Source organism: Hyperoodon ampullatus (genome assembly GCF_949752795.1).
Source record: "Hyperoodon ampullatus genome assembly, chromosome: 13".
Classification (NCBI taxonomy): Eukaryota; Metazoa; Chordata; class Mammalia; order Artiodactyla; family Ziphiidae; genus Hyperoodon; species Hyperoodon ampullatus.
This window is the reverse complement of record NC_136926.1, coordinates 8,400,555-8,417,327: the sequence shown is the minus strand read 5'-3', so window position 1 is coordinate 8,417,327 and position 16,773 is coordinate 8,400,555. Positions and strand designations below refer to the sequence as shown.

Here is a 16,773-nt window from a genome sequence, read left to right as displayed (position 1 = left end):
TGAAAATAGTTGTTAGGCAAAGAAATACAGCTAATCAATCATCCCAAGGAAATATGCACAACCTCACCAGCAATTAAAGAAATGAAAGTTAAAATAACCCTGCCATGCATTACATACTGTCTAGACTAGAAAAATATGTAAAAATGATGGACTGTGATATTGCCAACACTGTGGGGAAAAATTCACCATTACCTACCACTAGCCATCCTGGCAATTAGTTAAATCCTCCTGAAGAACCATCTGGAACCATGTTACAGAAACTATAAAGCTATTTTCTGACGAATTCTACTTAACGACTACGGACTACTATATATTTAGTAGATAGCTGGTATGAGGCACAGTACTTGGTACTTTACAGAGTTTAAAAAAAAATGTACGTGTGTTTTCACAACAATTCTATGAGGTAGGTAGGTAGGTAGCCTTACCTTCATTTTGAAAATCTGCAAACTCTTAGGTTCACAAAAGTTAAGGAAGATACCCAGAGTAAAAGAGCAAACTAAGTGGCTGAGCCAGGATCTAATCTTAGACTTTTTGACCTAGGAAGACCTGCTCAGAACACCACATTGCCTCCCATTTCAGGGAATTGCCTCCAAGGGAATGGTACAATTAGGGCGGGGAAAGAAATTTACACAAAAATATACATATTAAAGCAATTATGACACGTATTACAAAGGAAAAATTGGAAAATGCACACAGAAGACAATGTAAGCTGGGCCCGGCACACAGAAGGCTCTCAAAAAAAAAATTTTTTTTAAGCAATTCGGTGAAAAAGATCTCTGGCCCTTTAAAAGTCAGAGGCGGGTAAAACAGAGAGAAAGGAGGCGGGTTAAGAGCTGACGCGAGAAGCTGCTTGCCTTATTTAAATGAGCGTGCGTAAAGGCTTGCCCTCGTTCCTCGCCACGTTCCTCACTCAGTGCGCGTGCGCTGCCTTAACCCTGAGGCGGCTCTCGGCTGCTCCTGCCTATTTAGGTGGGCGGAGACAGTCGCGTGAGTTCCGTGGACCTGCCTTCTCCCTCCCAATTAACCAGCCCCGCCCCCCTCCTGCACATGCGCGTACTTCGGCACTAGACCAGGAGGTCGGTGAATGGCTCCAGGGGTTGCGCCTGCGCTGTGGACGCCTCTGTCGGAAGTGGGCGGGATCGTGTTCCAAAGCCGAAAGGGCGGAGGGAGAAAGCGCGGCAAGAGTGGCTGAATGGAAAGCTGAATTTCGGGGCCGCGCAAATGCCCTGCTGCACAATTACGGAAACTAGAAATGTAAGGCCAGAATGTGATCACTGGAACTTAATTTTCGATTTTAGAAACGTTTTACAAGACTATTCTTTTTTACATGTGTGTTAAATAAAGGTTTTAGGGAGAAAGAATTTTCCCTGTTTTCTTTTTCCCCATGACTTTTTTTTTTTTTCCCCTCTCTCCGCCGCACCGCGGGGCTTGTGGGATCTTAGTTCCTCCACTAGGGATGGAACCTGGGCCCCTGCGGTGGAAGCGCAGAGTCCTAACCACTGGACCGCCAGGGAAGTCCCCCCATGAATTCTTATATTCTAAAAGGCTTCAGGACTCAATAAGGACACATTTGGGTGACTGTGTGCCAGGTTGAAAAGAAGTATTATTTAAAATATATATATATATAGGGCACACCTTCTCGCCCACATAAAAGTAGGTCCTAGTCAGGAATCCCAGTCAGGAAATCATTAGGAAGAGATGTTGAATAAGAGCCGGAAAAGAAACAAGTCTGCATAGAGGTAAGTGTGATTTTGTGACGTAAAAGTTAGAAATGTTTTGGAAGTCCCCTGTGTCAGTTCATCAACTTGATTCCTTGTAGAAAACGTGTTATCTTTTTTATATGTACGTTGTGCTGGATACTGGAGATTCAAAGATGAATGTAATTCAGCCCCTGCCCTTGACGAGTTCACACTCAGAAAGGAAGGACGGCAGGGTTCAGGGATACGAATACCCTGGGCAAGGTCCTGGAGGTACGCATGATAGTGTAGTGACTCCGGACGCTGTCTTGACCAAAGTGGAAGGATGGCCTCACACAACATGGGAGATCGCGTTGAACGCCCTATGAACAGAGTGGGGGTAGACTGGGAGTGAGGAGGTCCAGATGCCAGGCTGAGGAAGGTTGGCTCCAAATCCAGTGGCCAGGAACCACCGTGTTTTCTTGAACTTGCTCTGCTGGCAGGGAATGAGGCAGAAGGTGACTTTTTGACACAGTGATTGGTTGAACAGGGAGAAGTTGGGAAAACTGTCTAAAAAGTCTCAACCTGGCAGGCAGTAAAACCTCCCAAACTGCCAAGTTATGAATTCTAATTAAGGATGCAAACCATGAAAAGGAAAGGAAAGGTGATTCTTGGGTATCCTTAGGAAGTTGCTCAGAGACTTACTGGGCTTTTCTCATTTGGGTAGCCACCTTCTCTTTAAACTGTTTTCTCCTTGAGACATAGCATCTTAGAAGGGTCCCAAGCCAAGAATGGACCTGCCCTGAAAGGAATGAACTATTTCATAGGTACCTCATAAAGAACAGAAAAATAATGAAAATGCAAACAAGGAAACCCTTAAATGGACTCAAAATACACCAGTTAGTACAACCCTCCTCACAGGGGAGTCACACAGGGCCTCATGCTCAGAAGTGCCTTGTGCTTGGCTTAATATTCTGCTGTCACTGTTTTGAAATTCTTAATAATTTTTTATTTTATTTATTTATTTATTTTGGCTGCATTGGATCTTCGCTTTTGCATGCGGGCTCTCTCTAGTTGCAGCGAGCGGGGGCTACTCCTCGTTGCGGTGCGCGGGCTTCCCACTGCGGTGGCTTCTCTTGTTGCAGAGCACGGGCTCTAGGCGCGCAGGCTTCAGTAGTTGTGGCATGTGGGCTCAGTAGTTGTGGCTTGCGGGCTCTAGAACTCAGGCTCAGTAGTTGTGGCGCACGGGCTTAGTTGCTCTGTGGCATGTGGGATCTTCCCGGACCAGGGCTCGAACCCGTGTCCCCTGCACTGGCAGGTGGATTCTTAACCACTGCACCACCAGAGAAGCCCTACATTATTTTTTTAAACTTAATACTTTAATTGTTTTCTGCTTAAAAGTAATTCATGCTCAAATGATTATCCCCCAAATCAGGATAGTGGTTACCTTAGGGGAAGGGAGGGAGAAGGTTAGGGTCAGGGAAGAGGGGTCTGGGGTTATCTAAGGTGATGGCAATGTCTTCTTTTTGTTGTTGTTGTTGGCAATGTCTTATTCTTGACCTGGGTCTTAGTCACACAGATTCCCTTTATGATTACTATTTAAACTGTACATATACAATTTATGCATTTTTCTGTATACATTATATGTCACCATAAAAAGGTAATATAGTCTCATTGTTGAAAACGTGGAAAGCAAATTTTTTTTTTTTTTTTACTAAAGATGAAGAATGTTGACATATTTCCACCACCCTAGCTCTGTGAGTAGTAGTTTTTCAGGTGAAAGAAAAAAGACTTATTTGTGATAAATCTGTTGATTTTTGCCTTTTGTTGGAAGAAAAAGAAATTCTGTGAAGTTGCCAGCAGGTGGCGCAATTAAATAAGATTTAGTCTTGCAGGCTCAAAAGCAAACCAAACCAAAACCAAAAAGCAGCCAACACTTCCCCTGGTGATTGGAAAACATTTTGGTGAATTTCCCACTACCTACAATCTTCCTCCAATATCCACCATTATACAAAAGAACCTGGTAAATGTGGCTTCATTAGGGAACTGTCAGACCTAATTCTTCAAATGCATCGAAGACACTGGATGTTTTCTCCCTGTTGCTAGACAGAGGGCCTCCAAAATAACAGGGTTGGCTGGGACCCAGGATATAGGGCTTTCTGTGTCTACAACAGATGAGGACAGCAAAGATCTCTAATAATAAATACATTCCTCAAACATTCTTAGATGGCTTTTGAGACGAATTAGGAAGTGTTCGGTTTCTAAATCTTTATCAAGCACTTCCTTCCACTCACATTTCTTTGATAATGGCCACTGGAGGTTGGGTAAGTTTTCACATAAGAAAAAAGGACGTTTTAATCTGGACACCAAGCCAAAGAGATCAACGTGCTCATCATCCTTCTCATTAAGATACACTTATTTGGGGGACTTCCCTGGTGGTCTAGTGGTTAAGATGCCACGCTCCCAATGCAGGGGGCCGGGGTTCAATCCCTGGTCAGGGAACTAGATCCCGCACGCTGCAATTAAGACCCAGTGCAGCCAAATAAATAAATAAATATTTTTAAAAATAAAAGATTTATTTGGGGCAAGGTTGGCCTCAGGACTGGGGACAGGATGGTGGTGGCCATGGGAAATTGGTTACATATGAGGAGGAATGATCAGATAAGTAAATATATTAAGGATGACAGGAGCCAGGTTTCCCACTGCTGGAGAGGGGAATAGTGAATCTGGAAAGGGACAAACTAGAATGCACTCTGTGGATTGGAATTGGATATTGGTGTGAAGTCATGGTTTTCAATATTTATAAATAGAGTTATAAATAAAGGTGTAAATGTGTACATATATACATGCATAATATATAAATATAGTCCCTAGATCTGTCCTCAGAGAGAAGAGAATAGTGACATCCCATAGTGATGAACACACACATCTAGTACCCAGAACTTGGTTTCTAGGGAATCTCCTGGTGGTCCAGTGGTTAGGACTCCACACTTTCACTGCCAAGGGCCTGGGTTCAATCCCTGGTCAGGGAACTAAGATCCTGAATGGCGCAGCCAAAAACAAAAAACAGAACAAAACAAACTTGGTGGAACTTCCCCTGGTGGTCCAGTGGTTAAGACTCTGCGCTCCCATTGCAGGGGGCCTAGGTTTGATCCCTGGTCAGGGACCTGGATCCTGCATGCCACAACTAAGACCTGGAGCAGCCAAATAAATAAATATATTAATTTTAAAAACCAACTTGGTTTCTAAATGCCATTCTCCACTGGAAAGAGCCAGGAATGCTTGGAGAAATGGCTGATTTCAGAGTTGGAGCCGGGAAAGTATAAGATGTGCTTGGAACATCATTTTGTGTCAAAAAATAAGGAAATGTGGGCTTCCCTGGTGGCGCAGTGGTTAAGAATCCTCCTGCCAATACAGGGGACACGGGTTCGAGCCCTGGTCTGGGAAGATCCCACAAGCCACGGAACAACTAAGCCTGTGCACCACAACTACTGAGCCTGCGCTCTAGAGCCCGCGAGCCACAACTACTGAGCCCACGTGCTGCAACTACTGAAGCCCACGCGCCTAGAGCCCATGCTCCGCAACAAGAGAAGCCACTGCAATGAGAAGCCCACACACCACGATAAAGAGTAGCCCCCTGCTCACCGCAACTAGAGAAAGCCTCTGCGTGGCAACGAAGACCCAACGAAGCCCAAAATAAAATAAATAGAAATTAGAAAAAAAAAGTAAGGAAATGCTTGAAGAATGATGGGGATCTATCAAAAGGACACAGAAGTCAGCTAAAAGTGAATCTCAGTGGCCAAGTCTGTGAGAACTTGAGCATCAAAATAGTTATAGTAATGGATTATAACTCGTTGACTAAAATAAAACACATGAGTTCATGCTGATATAAATAAATGGAAAGTTTGATGAAGAACAGGATATTTACATAGTTGAGTATCTCCCATAACATACTTGCAAAGGGAATAAGAGTAACTTGACAGGGGAGAAACCGGGAAGACACTACCTTAAGCAAAGTGAACATCGTCAGTAGTGGGACACATTGGAATTCTGTGCCACCTGTTGAGCTGCACTGAGGAGAAAATAGCATCACTTCTGCGGTTGTCCCAGCAAAGATACCTAACCTCAGTCTAATCAGAGGACCTGTTAGGCAAACCCTAAGTGAGGAAAATTCTACAAAGTAACTGTCCTGTCCTGTTCAGAAATGTCAAGAGCAGGAAGATGAAGGAAGATTGAGGAACTGTTCCATATGAAAGGAGGCTAAAGAGACATGACAGCTACACACGGCAGGTGAGCCTGGATTGGATCCATTTACTATGAAGGACGCTTTTGGCACAATTGGGAAATTTGAATGGGGTCTGAGGATTAGGAGGAGTAATGTATCAGTGTTAATTTCTTGATTTTGATGCTTGTACTTTGGTTGATTAGGAGAATGTTCTCGATTGTGGGAAATGCCCACTAAAGTATTCAGGAGTGATGGGGTGAACTGGATGAGCAACCTATGCTGAATGGGTTTGAAAAATACGTTATTTGTACTGTACTTGTACTTTTCTTTAAGTTTGAGATTTTTTGGATAAGTTAAAAAGTATATGTATATAAATCAACACACAGAATGGGAAAAATAGGGACTTCCCTGGTGGCGCAGTGGTTAAGAATCCGCCTGCCAATGCAGGGGACACGGGTTCGATCCCTGGTCTGGGAAGATCCCACATGCTGCAGAGCAACTAAGCCCGTGCGCCACAACTACTGAAGCCTGCGTGCCTAAAGCCTGTGCTCTGCAACAGGAGAAGCCATCGCAGTGAGAAGCCCGTTCACCACGAGGAGGAGCCCCTGCTCACCGGAACTAGAGAAAGTCCACACGCAGCAATGAAGACCCAGTGCAGCCAAAAATAAATAAATAAATACATTTATTTAAAAAAAAAAAAAAACCCCACAGTGAGATACACTTCACACAAAATCACAAGGTTGGCTAAAATGTAAAACAGAGACAATAACAAGTGTTGACCAGGATGTGGAGAAATTGGAACCCTAATACTTTGCTGGTGAGGATGTAAAATGCAGCCACTTTGGAAAACAGTTTATTGCTTCCTCAAAATGTTAAAGTTACCATCTGATTAGGCAATTCCACTCCTAAGTGTAATACAAAGTGAAAAGAAAACATGTGTCCACACAAAAACTTGTGCACAAATGTTTATAGTAGCATTATTCATAATAATCAAAAAGTGGGAAAAAAATTTTTCATTTACAGATGAATGGATAAACAAAATGTGTAACTCCAGTCTGAGCCTGAAGGCTTTAGAACCAAGAGAACTGATGTGTAAATCCCAGTCCCAGGGCAGGAGACTGATGTCCCAGCTTAATGGGTCAGGCAGAGAGAGAGAATTCTCTCTTCCTCTACCTTTTTGTTCTATTCAGACCCTCAGCTGATTGGACAAGGCCTTCTTATATTGGGGAAGAGAAGCTGCTTTACTCAGTTTACTGATGCAAACAATCTCTTCTGGAAAAACCTTTGCAGACACATCCAGAATAACGTTTAACCAGATACCTGAGCATTCGTGGCTCAGTCAGTTGAGACATAAAGTTAATCATCTTGATAGCTCAATAAAGCTATTATTAAATATATATACATTTTACTGTTCAAAACTGTCAAGGTCATGAAAAAAACAAGGAAGACTGAGATACTATCACAGACCAGGAGAATATGGAGACATGATATTTAAATGTGGTGTCAGATTGAATCGTGGAACAGAAAAAGGACATCAGTAGAAAGACTGGTAAAACCTGAATAAATTCTGGAGTTTAGTTCATAGTAATATGCCTTTGTTAATTTCTTAGTTTTGATAAAGATGTCATGGTTATGTAAATTGTCAACATTAGGGGAAAATGAGTGAAGGAGAGTAAATGGGAACTCTCTGCACTATTTTTGCCATTATGTTTGTAAATCTAAAAGTACCCCAGGACTTCCCTGCTGGTCCAGTGGTTAAGACTCTGCGCTCCCAATGCAGGGGGCTCGGGTCCAATCCCTGGTCAGGAAACTAGATCCCACATGCCGCAACTAAGACTCAGCGTAGCCAAATAAGTAAATATTTAAAAAGGAAAAAAAAAAAAAGACTCTGTGCTTTCACTGCAGGGGGCGTGGGTTTGATCCCTGGTCAGGGAACTAAAATCCCACATGCTGTGCGGCACAGCCAAAAAAAAAAGTATCCCAAAATAAAATGTTTGTTTTTTTAAAACCCAAATATATAAAGTTAGTGCTTTCTGGTGCTTACGTATCAGGCACTTTACCTACATCATCTCATTTAGTCCTCATAACAATCCTACCGAGCAACCCCCAACTTACAGAGAAGGCGAATTATGTACTCAGGGTCATGCATCTGGCAAGTGGCAGGGCTGGGATTTGAACTCAGGTCTGTCTGACTAGTAAATCACACAGCCCCAGCCAGCCAGGACTTTACAGTCCCAGGTAGGCCCAGTGATGCAAATAACTGAATAAGGACATAAAGGACATTTTGATACCTGGAGGGTAAATATTAAACAAATAAATTTTAATAGATGATACTGTTTACATTATAAACCTGTGAACAGAAAGATAGGGGTTTAAAATTTCTATCAAACACCTGAACAACATTTCAGGAAAAAAACATTATTGGGGGAGGGTGTGATGAATTGGGAGATTGGGATTGACATATATACACTAATATGTATAAAATGGATAACTAATAAGAACCTGCTGTATAAAAAATAAAATAAAATTCAAAAATTTAGGGCTTTCCTGGTGGCGCAGTGGTTGAGAGTCCGCCTGCCGATGCAGGGGACACGGGTTCGTGCCTCGGTCCCAGAGGATCCCGCGTGCCGCAGAGCGGCTGGGCCCCTGAGCTGTGGCCGCTGAACCTGCGTGTCCGGAGCCTGTGCTCCGCAATGGGAGAGGCCACAGCAGTGAGGGGCCCGCGTACCACAAAAAAAAAAAAAAAAAATTTCAAAAAAACCCTGGGTTTAATCTACTGTGTTCAGACTACTTTTTTTTTTTTTTTTTTTTTTTTTTTTTTTTTTTTTTTTTTTGCGGTATGTGGGCCTCTCATTGTTGTGGCCTCTCCCGTTGCGAAGCACAGGCTCCGGACGCGCAGGCTCAGCAGCCATGGCTCACGGGCCCAGCCGCTCCGCGGCATGTGGGATCTTCCCAGACCGGGGCACAAACCCGTGTCCCCTGCATCGGCAGGCGGACTCTCAACCACTGCGCCACCAGGGAAGCCCCAGACTACTTTTAAAACCATTTTGCCTCTACGTTTTCCATCAAAACTGCTCTATTTAGTGCCACCAATAAATTTTTGTTGGTTTGTTTTCTTCTTTTAAAAATTATTTTAAATTTTAACAGAAGAAAATTCCATCAGTTTATAGGGTGGACTATTTCTTTTTTTTTTTCCACTTGCCCCAATATTATTTATTGGAAGAGAAATTCTTTCAATTCCCTTCTTTCCTTCTTCCCTCCCACCATATGCTGGACTATTTCTGTTATACTAAATTCACCCAATCTCTTTCGGGGTACACGAATGATCATATAACTTTAATCAGTATATATACATTATTTGGAGATCTACTTTTTTACTTAACATGCTTTAATGTACCTGTTTAAAGGTATCCATTTAGTTCCCATAATGATTTTTAACAGCCATATAGTATTACATGAAATAGACAGGTTATAGCTTTTTTTTTTTTTTTCTGTTTTTTAATTTTTTGGCTGCACCTCGTACCGTGCAGGATCTTAGTTCCCCAACCAGGGATTGAACCCGGGCCACCACAGTGAAAGCGCTCAGTCCTAACCACTGGACCGCCAGGGAATTCCCAAGACAGACTACAGCTTACTTAACTGTTTCCCTCTTGTGGGGCACTTGGGATGCTTCCAGTGTGGCTGATCTGACAAATGCTGCTATAACCATCTTTGCACAAATTGCTTGTTACAGTCTTGGGGACTATTTTTTTTTTGTGGGGGGAACTATTTTGAGCAAGGGCGTTTGTGGGAAGCAGACGAAGGAAAAGTCCCTGGAATTTTCACTTCTCCCTGGGCAGCTGCTCTTATTTTAGAATAGGCTCTTGGCATCCTGCAGTGCATAAGTAACACAGCTACCAGTAGCTGGATGAGCTGGGGAAAGTTCTTTCACCTCTCTGTACCTTGGACTCTTGCTATTTCAAGTGTGGTCTTTGAACCAGTAGTATTGGCTGCGAGCTTGTAGAATTACAGAATCTCGGGTCCTTCCTAGAACCTACTGAATCACTATCTGCATTTTAACAAGATCTCCAGGAGGTGGTTTAAAGCACACTGAAAGCTGGAGAAACCATGCCTCAGAGTACTTACCTGTCGAATAGGGATAATAAAGGTCCTTACTCATAAGGTCGTCGTGCATTATACATATACGTAATGCATTAATACATGTACATAAAGTGCATAGAAGAACGCCAAGCACATAGTAGGTGCTATGTGTTCCTCTTTTTTTTTGGCCACGCCACGAGGCTCGTGGGATCTTAGTTCCCAGACCAGGGATTGAACCCTAGCCCTGGGGAGTGAAAGCACCAAGTCCTAACTACTGGACCACCAGGGAATTCCCGTTTGCTACTTTTGTGACTCTCCCCAGCTGACTGAGCAAATTCTACAGCTGGTAGGTCCCCAAGTAGAGTGCCTTAAAATAAGCAAATAGGAGAGATTTCCCCTGGTGATGTGTGTGTGGGGGGGAGGAATCTTGCAACGCACATTCTCACGTATCGTGGTCAAAATCCCTAAGAAGAGGGCTTCCCTGGTGGCGCAGTGGTTGAGAGTTCACCTGCCGATGCAGGGGACACGGGTTCGTACCCCGGTCCGGGAAGATCCCACATGCCGCGGAGCGGCTGGGCCCGTGAGCCATGGCCGCTGAGCCTGCGCGTCCGGAGCCTGTGCTCCACAACGGGAGAGGCCACGACAGTGAGAGGCCCGCGTACCATAAAAAAAAAAAAAAAAAAAAACAAACAAAAAAAAAAAACCTAAGAAGAGGCACATCCAGCCCCAGGAAGCTGATGAGTGAGTCTGAAAGCTCTTTGGGCAGAAACCGGGACAGGGTGGCAGCCAGGTAAGATCTGATACTTCTGGCACCTAAGCAGCTACACTGATGGGGGTGGCCAGCCTGTGCCATCTACAGAAAGGCTTGTGAATAATGCACGTAAAGTCCTGACCCCACAGAGAACAGTCCCTAAGATTTGCAACCTGACCGCTGGCCAGCTTGCAGAGAAGGTACATCTGCCTAGCTCTTCCTGGGGGGCAAGGCCAGCCTCTTCAGCCCAGGATTGAGCAGCTGCAAGCACAGGTAAAGGGGGATCGTCATCCCAAATCCTCTGCTTGGTGACATTTAATTCATCCTTCAAGGCCCTGGATTTCCTTTTTGATTCTACTAACCCCAATTAAATAAACGATTTTCTGTTTTTTCACCAAGTGAGTGATTTATCTGGTTTTGCAAGCTTCATGACACATTGTATCAGGAGTCTCAAGCTCAGCTGTCTCCAGCCTACATGAAGTAGGCTGGGGCAGTACAACTGAGCCTGCAGGGGACTGTGGCAGCTGGCGAGCCTCCTGTGAAGGGGACATGTGTTCCTCTGGTCCAGCCCACTGCCGAGCACGAACATGAGCCTGGTGTGGCCAGATCTTTCCACTTTTCAAGAAAGTCTGGATTTTTATATGAAACTGTCATCTTTTTCTTAATTAAAAAAAATTTACATTTAAAAACTTACATTTAAAACTTCTATATTTAAAAACTTAATTTAAAAACTTTTGTTTATAATCCAGCCAAACTGGAAACATCCCAAAGTTACCTCAACTGGTGAACGGATAAACAAATGGATCCATCCATACAATGAAATACACTCAGCAAAGGAAAAAGGAATGCATTACGGAAACATACAATAATCATCTGAATCTCAACTGCATCATGCTGACTTCTGCTGGCCAAGATGCAGTCATATGGACCAGATTTACTTTCTCACCTGAAACAACAAAAAAATGGAGAAAATATATATGAAATGATGTGTTTTTTCAAGACACTGGACATCAGTCAATGGAGGACAGTGATCCCTGAGACACAGGAAACAAGTGGGGTTAGCCCTGTGACTGTCCAGCTTATTGTCTTTTTTTTTTGGCTGCGCCATGCATTATGTGGGATCTTAGTTCCCCAGCCAGGAATCGAACCCGCGCCCCCTGCATTGGAAGCATGGAGCCTTAACCACTGGACTGCCAGGTAAGTCCCCCAGCTTATTGTCTTGAGAGAGTTTCCAGGCCATGGTACAGGGCAGGGGGGCCCCAGGTGGAGCCTGGAAGACCCCCTGAGTTGAGAGGACAGAGCTGAGGGTCCAGGGAAACCAAGGAGGTTAGAATTCTAGAGAGGAGACAGCTGCACATGGAGAATCCAAAGGTCTGCAAAGAGTCCCCTCTAGGATCAGCTGAGCCCTGGTCGACCCATGCTTGCAAGTACAACTACCGGAGGCCAGGGAAAGAGCTACCTGAAATGATCAGGTAAGAGTGTGTGGCACCGACACAGGCCCAGGAATACAGCCTGCTCCTGCACCAGCCAGACTGGAAAACTTCATGATTCGTGGGCACTGGTCTTGCCTCAGTAGTGGAGAAGAATTAGCTCCAGACTGAGCACTCTTTTGGTCCCAGGTAAGTGTTAAAAGCAAGATTCAGGGCTTCCCTGGTGGCGCAATGGTTAAGAATCCGCCTGCCAATGCAGGGGACACAGGTTCGAGCCCTGGTCCGGGAAGTTCCCACATGCCGTGGAGCAACGAAGCCCGTGCGCCACAACTACTGAGCCTGCGCTCTAGAGCCCATGCTCCGCAGCAAGAAAAGCCACCGCAGTGAGAAGCCCATGCACCGCAACGAAGAGTAGCCCCCACTCGCCACAACTAGAGAAAACCCGCGCGCAGCAACGAAGACCCAACGCAGCCAAAAAAAAAAAAAAAAAAAAGCAAGATTCAAAAGGATCAAATGGTTTCCAAATAACCACATCCAATATAAAGCTCAAGAATCTTTTTTAGAACTACTAAAATACAAAAGAAGGAGGAGGAGAGGGAGGAGGAGAAAAAGGGAGGTGGACGGCAACAAGGTAGACTTCACAACATCTGACATCCAGTCAACAATAAACAGGCTTGCAAAAAAAAATCCTGTTTCACCCTTTTTGAGAGGTGTTGTTATGGGTTAAATTGTCTCCCAAAAAGATATGTTGAAGTCCCAACCCCCAGAGACGAGAATCATAAATCAAAGTTGGTCATTAATTAGCTGGGAATCTTGAGTAAGTCACGCTCTTTTTCACGCCTCAGATAAGAACTGCAAATGTTTCTCTGTGTGCTCTTGTGCATTTTCCCCATTCAGAGTTCTCAGAGGGGTCTATGAACCCCAAAAGTTGAGAACCTCTGCAGTAGATGATCTTTAATGTTTATTCCTTCAACAAATATTTATTGAGGGCCTACTGTGTGCTTTAGGGATCCAATGAGGACCAAAACAGAGACAAGATCCCTAAGATCTCATGGAGATTATATTATATACCCATGGAGGGAAACATGCAACCAACATGGAGATGAACACTTTCATATAATGGTAAGTTGTATGAAGGAAATAAAGCAGGTGAAATGTGACTGGGAGGAGGCATGACCCGTTGGGTGTTCAGGAGCAGTTGTTTTTTTTTTTAGAGGTGTTGTTACAGGTTGAATTTTGTCCCACAGAAAGATATGTTGAAGTTCTAATACTCCCTCAGAATGTGACCTTATTTGGAACTAGGTTTTTGCAGATGTAATTAGTTAAACTGAGATGAGTTCATGCTGGAGTAGGGTGGGCCCTTAATCCAAGGAGACTGGTGTCCTTATAAGAGGAGAGGACACACAGAGACAAGCATGTAGGGAAAGAGGCCATGTAAAACAGAGGCAGAGATTGGAGGGGTGAAGCTGCAAGCCAAAGAATGCTGAGGGTTGACCACCACCACCATAAGCTATGAAGAAGCAAGAGAAGATTGTATTCAGAGTCTCAGAGGGAGTATGATCTTGCTGACTCCTTGATTTCTCACTTCTAGCCTCCAGAACTGTGAGAGGATACATTTCTGTTGTTCACACCACCCAGTTTGTGGTACTTAACCCAGTTTGTAATTAGAGCAGCCCTAGGAAACTAATACAGGTGTCATTTGAATTAAGGCTAGAATGATGAGAAAAAGGCAACCATATGAAGATTTAGAGGGAAGAATATTCCATGCAAGGGCAGGAAGAAAAAACAAACAAAAACCGTGGCTGGAGAGTACTTATCGAGAGGGATGAGATAAGAGATGTGACTCGAAAACTAGGCAGGGATAGATCTTGCAGGACCACGCCCGGGAGGTGAGGGAATTTGGATTCAATTAGCATTGAGGTGGTTATGTCATTTGAGCGACAGAAACAGCTGTCAAGAGAGTCACCTAGAGTCTTAGAGGGCAGGATCAAGGATGTATTGGTTGAAGTAAATAATGACAATGTGAGATGACAGGGCCCCCTCTGCGCTTCCCCGCCCTGCCCGGCGACCTTGCTGGATGGTGAACGTCAGTTCTGGCATTCCAGGCCGTCGTTGGCTTTGGCTCAGTTAAGGCAATGCTCCCCGCTCCGCAATCTCCCTTCTACCTCCCGACCGCAGACACCCCCAATACACACAATTTAAGTAAAATAAGCTCTACAAATGCGGTTTGCGGACAAGTTCCCCACCCAAACTAGGCGAGGGAGATTCTGGAGGCGCAGAAGCGTTCCCAAGGGGGGGGGCAGCAGTAGACCCTTTCCAAGTTCTGCAAAGCTACGGCAATCCCCCGGCAGCCGCCCTTCGCGCGGGGGCGGAGCCGGGGCGGAGCGTGCGCATGCGCAGGGCCTGACTCCCGGCGAGGGGTGGGGCGGGCACCAGGGCCGGAGCTGTGACGTCAGTTGCGCGCGTGGCTCCCGCTGCGCAGGAACAGCTGGTGCCTCGGAAGGCGGCCGGCAAGCGGACAGGCGTGGGGTGCCGGTGGCCGGCCGCGCCAAGCTGCAGGAGCAACCCCCGCCGCCTCGCACCACTGCACCATGGCCGGCCAGCTGGAGCGTTGCGAGCGCGAGTGGCACGAGCTGGAGGGAGAATTTCAGGAACTGCAGGTAGGACCGGGCCACCTAGTCCTGAAACTCTGCTACCTGATGTGCAGGGTATTCCCCTTCCTGCTTGCCCAGCCCGGGCGGTGGGAACCATTAGGGCCCAGAGGTTGCCCCTGGCTAGGCCCTGGGGGCTGGTGGTCCGCGTGAGCCAGCCCCCTCCCATCTCCCAGTATTTCAGTTCTTCATCCCCTTAGGGCGCCGAGTCGAAGCTCCCCATTTCCCCCGCCCTCGCGCCGGTTCTTTGCTCCGCGCACCTCCTTCGCTGCAGAAAGTTGGTCTGTGGCGTCTGAGGGGAAGTTCCAGGCATGTCCATGTGGGGGAGGCCGGAGGGGACAGGTATGTTTGGGGACTCAAAGAGAAAGCCCAGGGCCCACCTTCTCAGGGGTCTGCCTTGACCCCACCGCCGCCCTCCAGCTTTCGGCAGCTCCACTCCTCCTGTACTCTGGCGGGCCAGCCCTCTCCTCTGCAGCTCCATTTTGAGAGATGTGCTTGGGAGCCATTCACCTTGAACCCGTAGACTTTGCTTAGGGGTTAGAGACCCCTGTTCTCAGTCTTTGGGGCTCCTGTGTCTGTGCCCGCCTCTCCGACGCTGCTGCAGGCTGAGTTGGGCGTTGTGGATGACATCTGTCACTTGTGACAGCTGGGTTGCCTCCTTTAGTGATAGAGGCTGCTCCCAGCCCTCACCCATTTGGCCCAGAGCCTTACACTGGGTGGGGTGAGGGCGGGTGTAAGAGGCCCCTTGAGAGAACGGCATTGCCGCTGCGCAGGCCTGGCAGGAGGAGTTGTTTCTGATAGGAGGTTCGCAGAGGCCTCAGCTACCTACCTTGGTGACTAAAGACGCCTCAGGAAACCTTAGGGTTGGCCAAGAGGGATGCCTGGACCATTTGTGGAGATGAGGCTGTTCCCTCCGCGGCTACCGGATTGTGTCTCTTTTCTCCAGAGTTGGGCTCTGTTTGCCTTAAGTCACATGGAACACCCCGGCCCGCTCCTTCCTGGCCTCAGCTGGAGCAGTGACATTTTCTCTGTCCATGTAGCTCTTGTCTGCAGTTCGGTTGGCCTCTAACTGTGTCCAGAGGAGGGGAGGGGAGATTGTCAAGGGTGTCTGTGATGGGTCTTTCTAGAAATGATGTCGTAGGTCCAGATGAATAGAGAGAGGGCTGCTGGAGAGACTGAGCAGGAAGGCGGGTGCTTTTTCAGGCATGAGCACAGGGTAAGGTACCAGAACCAGAAGGGTGCTTTTTCTTGGCCTGTCCAGCATGTGTGGGTTTGTGCCCTTTCCTTCAGGCCCAGGGCTTAGGGCCCACTCAGTTCCCAGGGGACCCTTCAGGCTCCACTGCCATCGAGAAGACTCAGCTATTTCTTAACGCTTTGTCCTGCTAGGCTCTCAGGTCATGTCCAGCTGTGGAGCCATGGAGGGTATTAGGGTGGGGAGTGCTTCAGAGCTATGCAATTAATGCAATTAACAGCAATTAGATGAAGGAGACGTTTGATTTGTTGTTATGTTCTTACTTGGTGTCTCTGGGGCTCAGGTGTGTGAGGGACAGAGAGGAATTGGGAATTAACCCTGGATTTTGTCCCCTGGTGCACAGCAAGGGCTGTAGAAGGGCTGACTGGGTGGAAACCGTGATGTCCCCTGCTTACGTCTTCGGCAGTGGGGGGACTGGACTGGACTAGGTCTGACTTCTCACTGCTCCCCCCAACCCCCATAATAAATGTGAGAGCTCTGAACTCCTGAGATGAAAGTCTCTGGAAATACGCATATAATAAGTAGGGTATATGTTGTCATTATGTATGTGTTGGGTGGACTTTCAGATATGAGACATTTGTTGGGGAACAGGGAGGTCACAACAGGTAGGCAGGTGGGCAAGATTAACAATAGGAAGGGTCTTTTTTTCTTCACCAGAAAATACCGGCCTATCTTAATTTGCCTATATCTGCATCAGAATCTGGGATT

At 46.1% G+C, this 16,773-nt stretch overlaps 1 protein-coding gene across 2 annotated transcripts in view; it reads left to right on the top strand.

Moving 5' to 3' along the window:
- Positions 1-5,946: 5,946 nt before the first annotated feature.
- The window catches only part of TMEM120B (transmembrane protein 120B), a gene marked incomplete at both ends in the record, with an annotated part of 54,598 nt that continues 43,771 nt past the window's right edge, over positions 5,947-16,773 (top strand). The window contains 2 exons of one of the 2 annotated variants that reach the window (XM_079717325.1): positions 5,947-5,966; positions 13,170-13,284. In XM_079717325.1, the coding sequence (XP_079573451.1) occupies positions 5,947-5,966; positions 13,170-13,284 (135 nt within the window). Of the gene's footprint in view, positions 5,967-13,169; positions 13,285-14,608; positions 14,823-16,773 lie in introns of those variants that run through there. The other variant, XM_079717326.1, reaches the window with a different exon arrangement.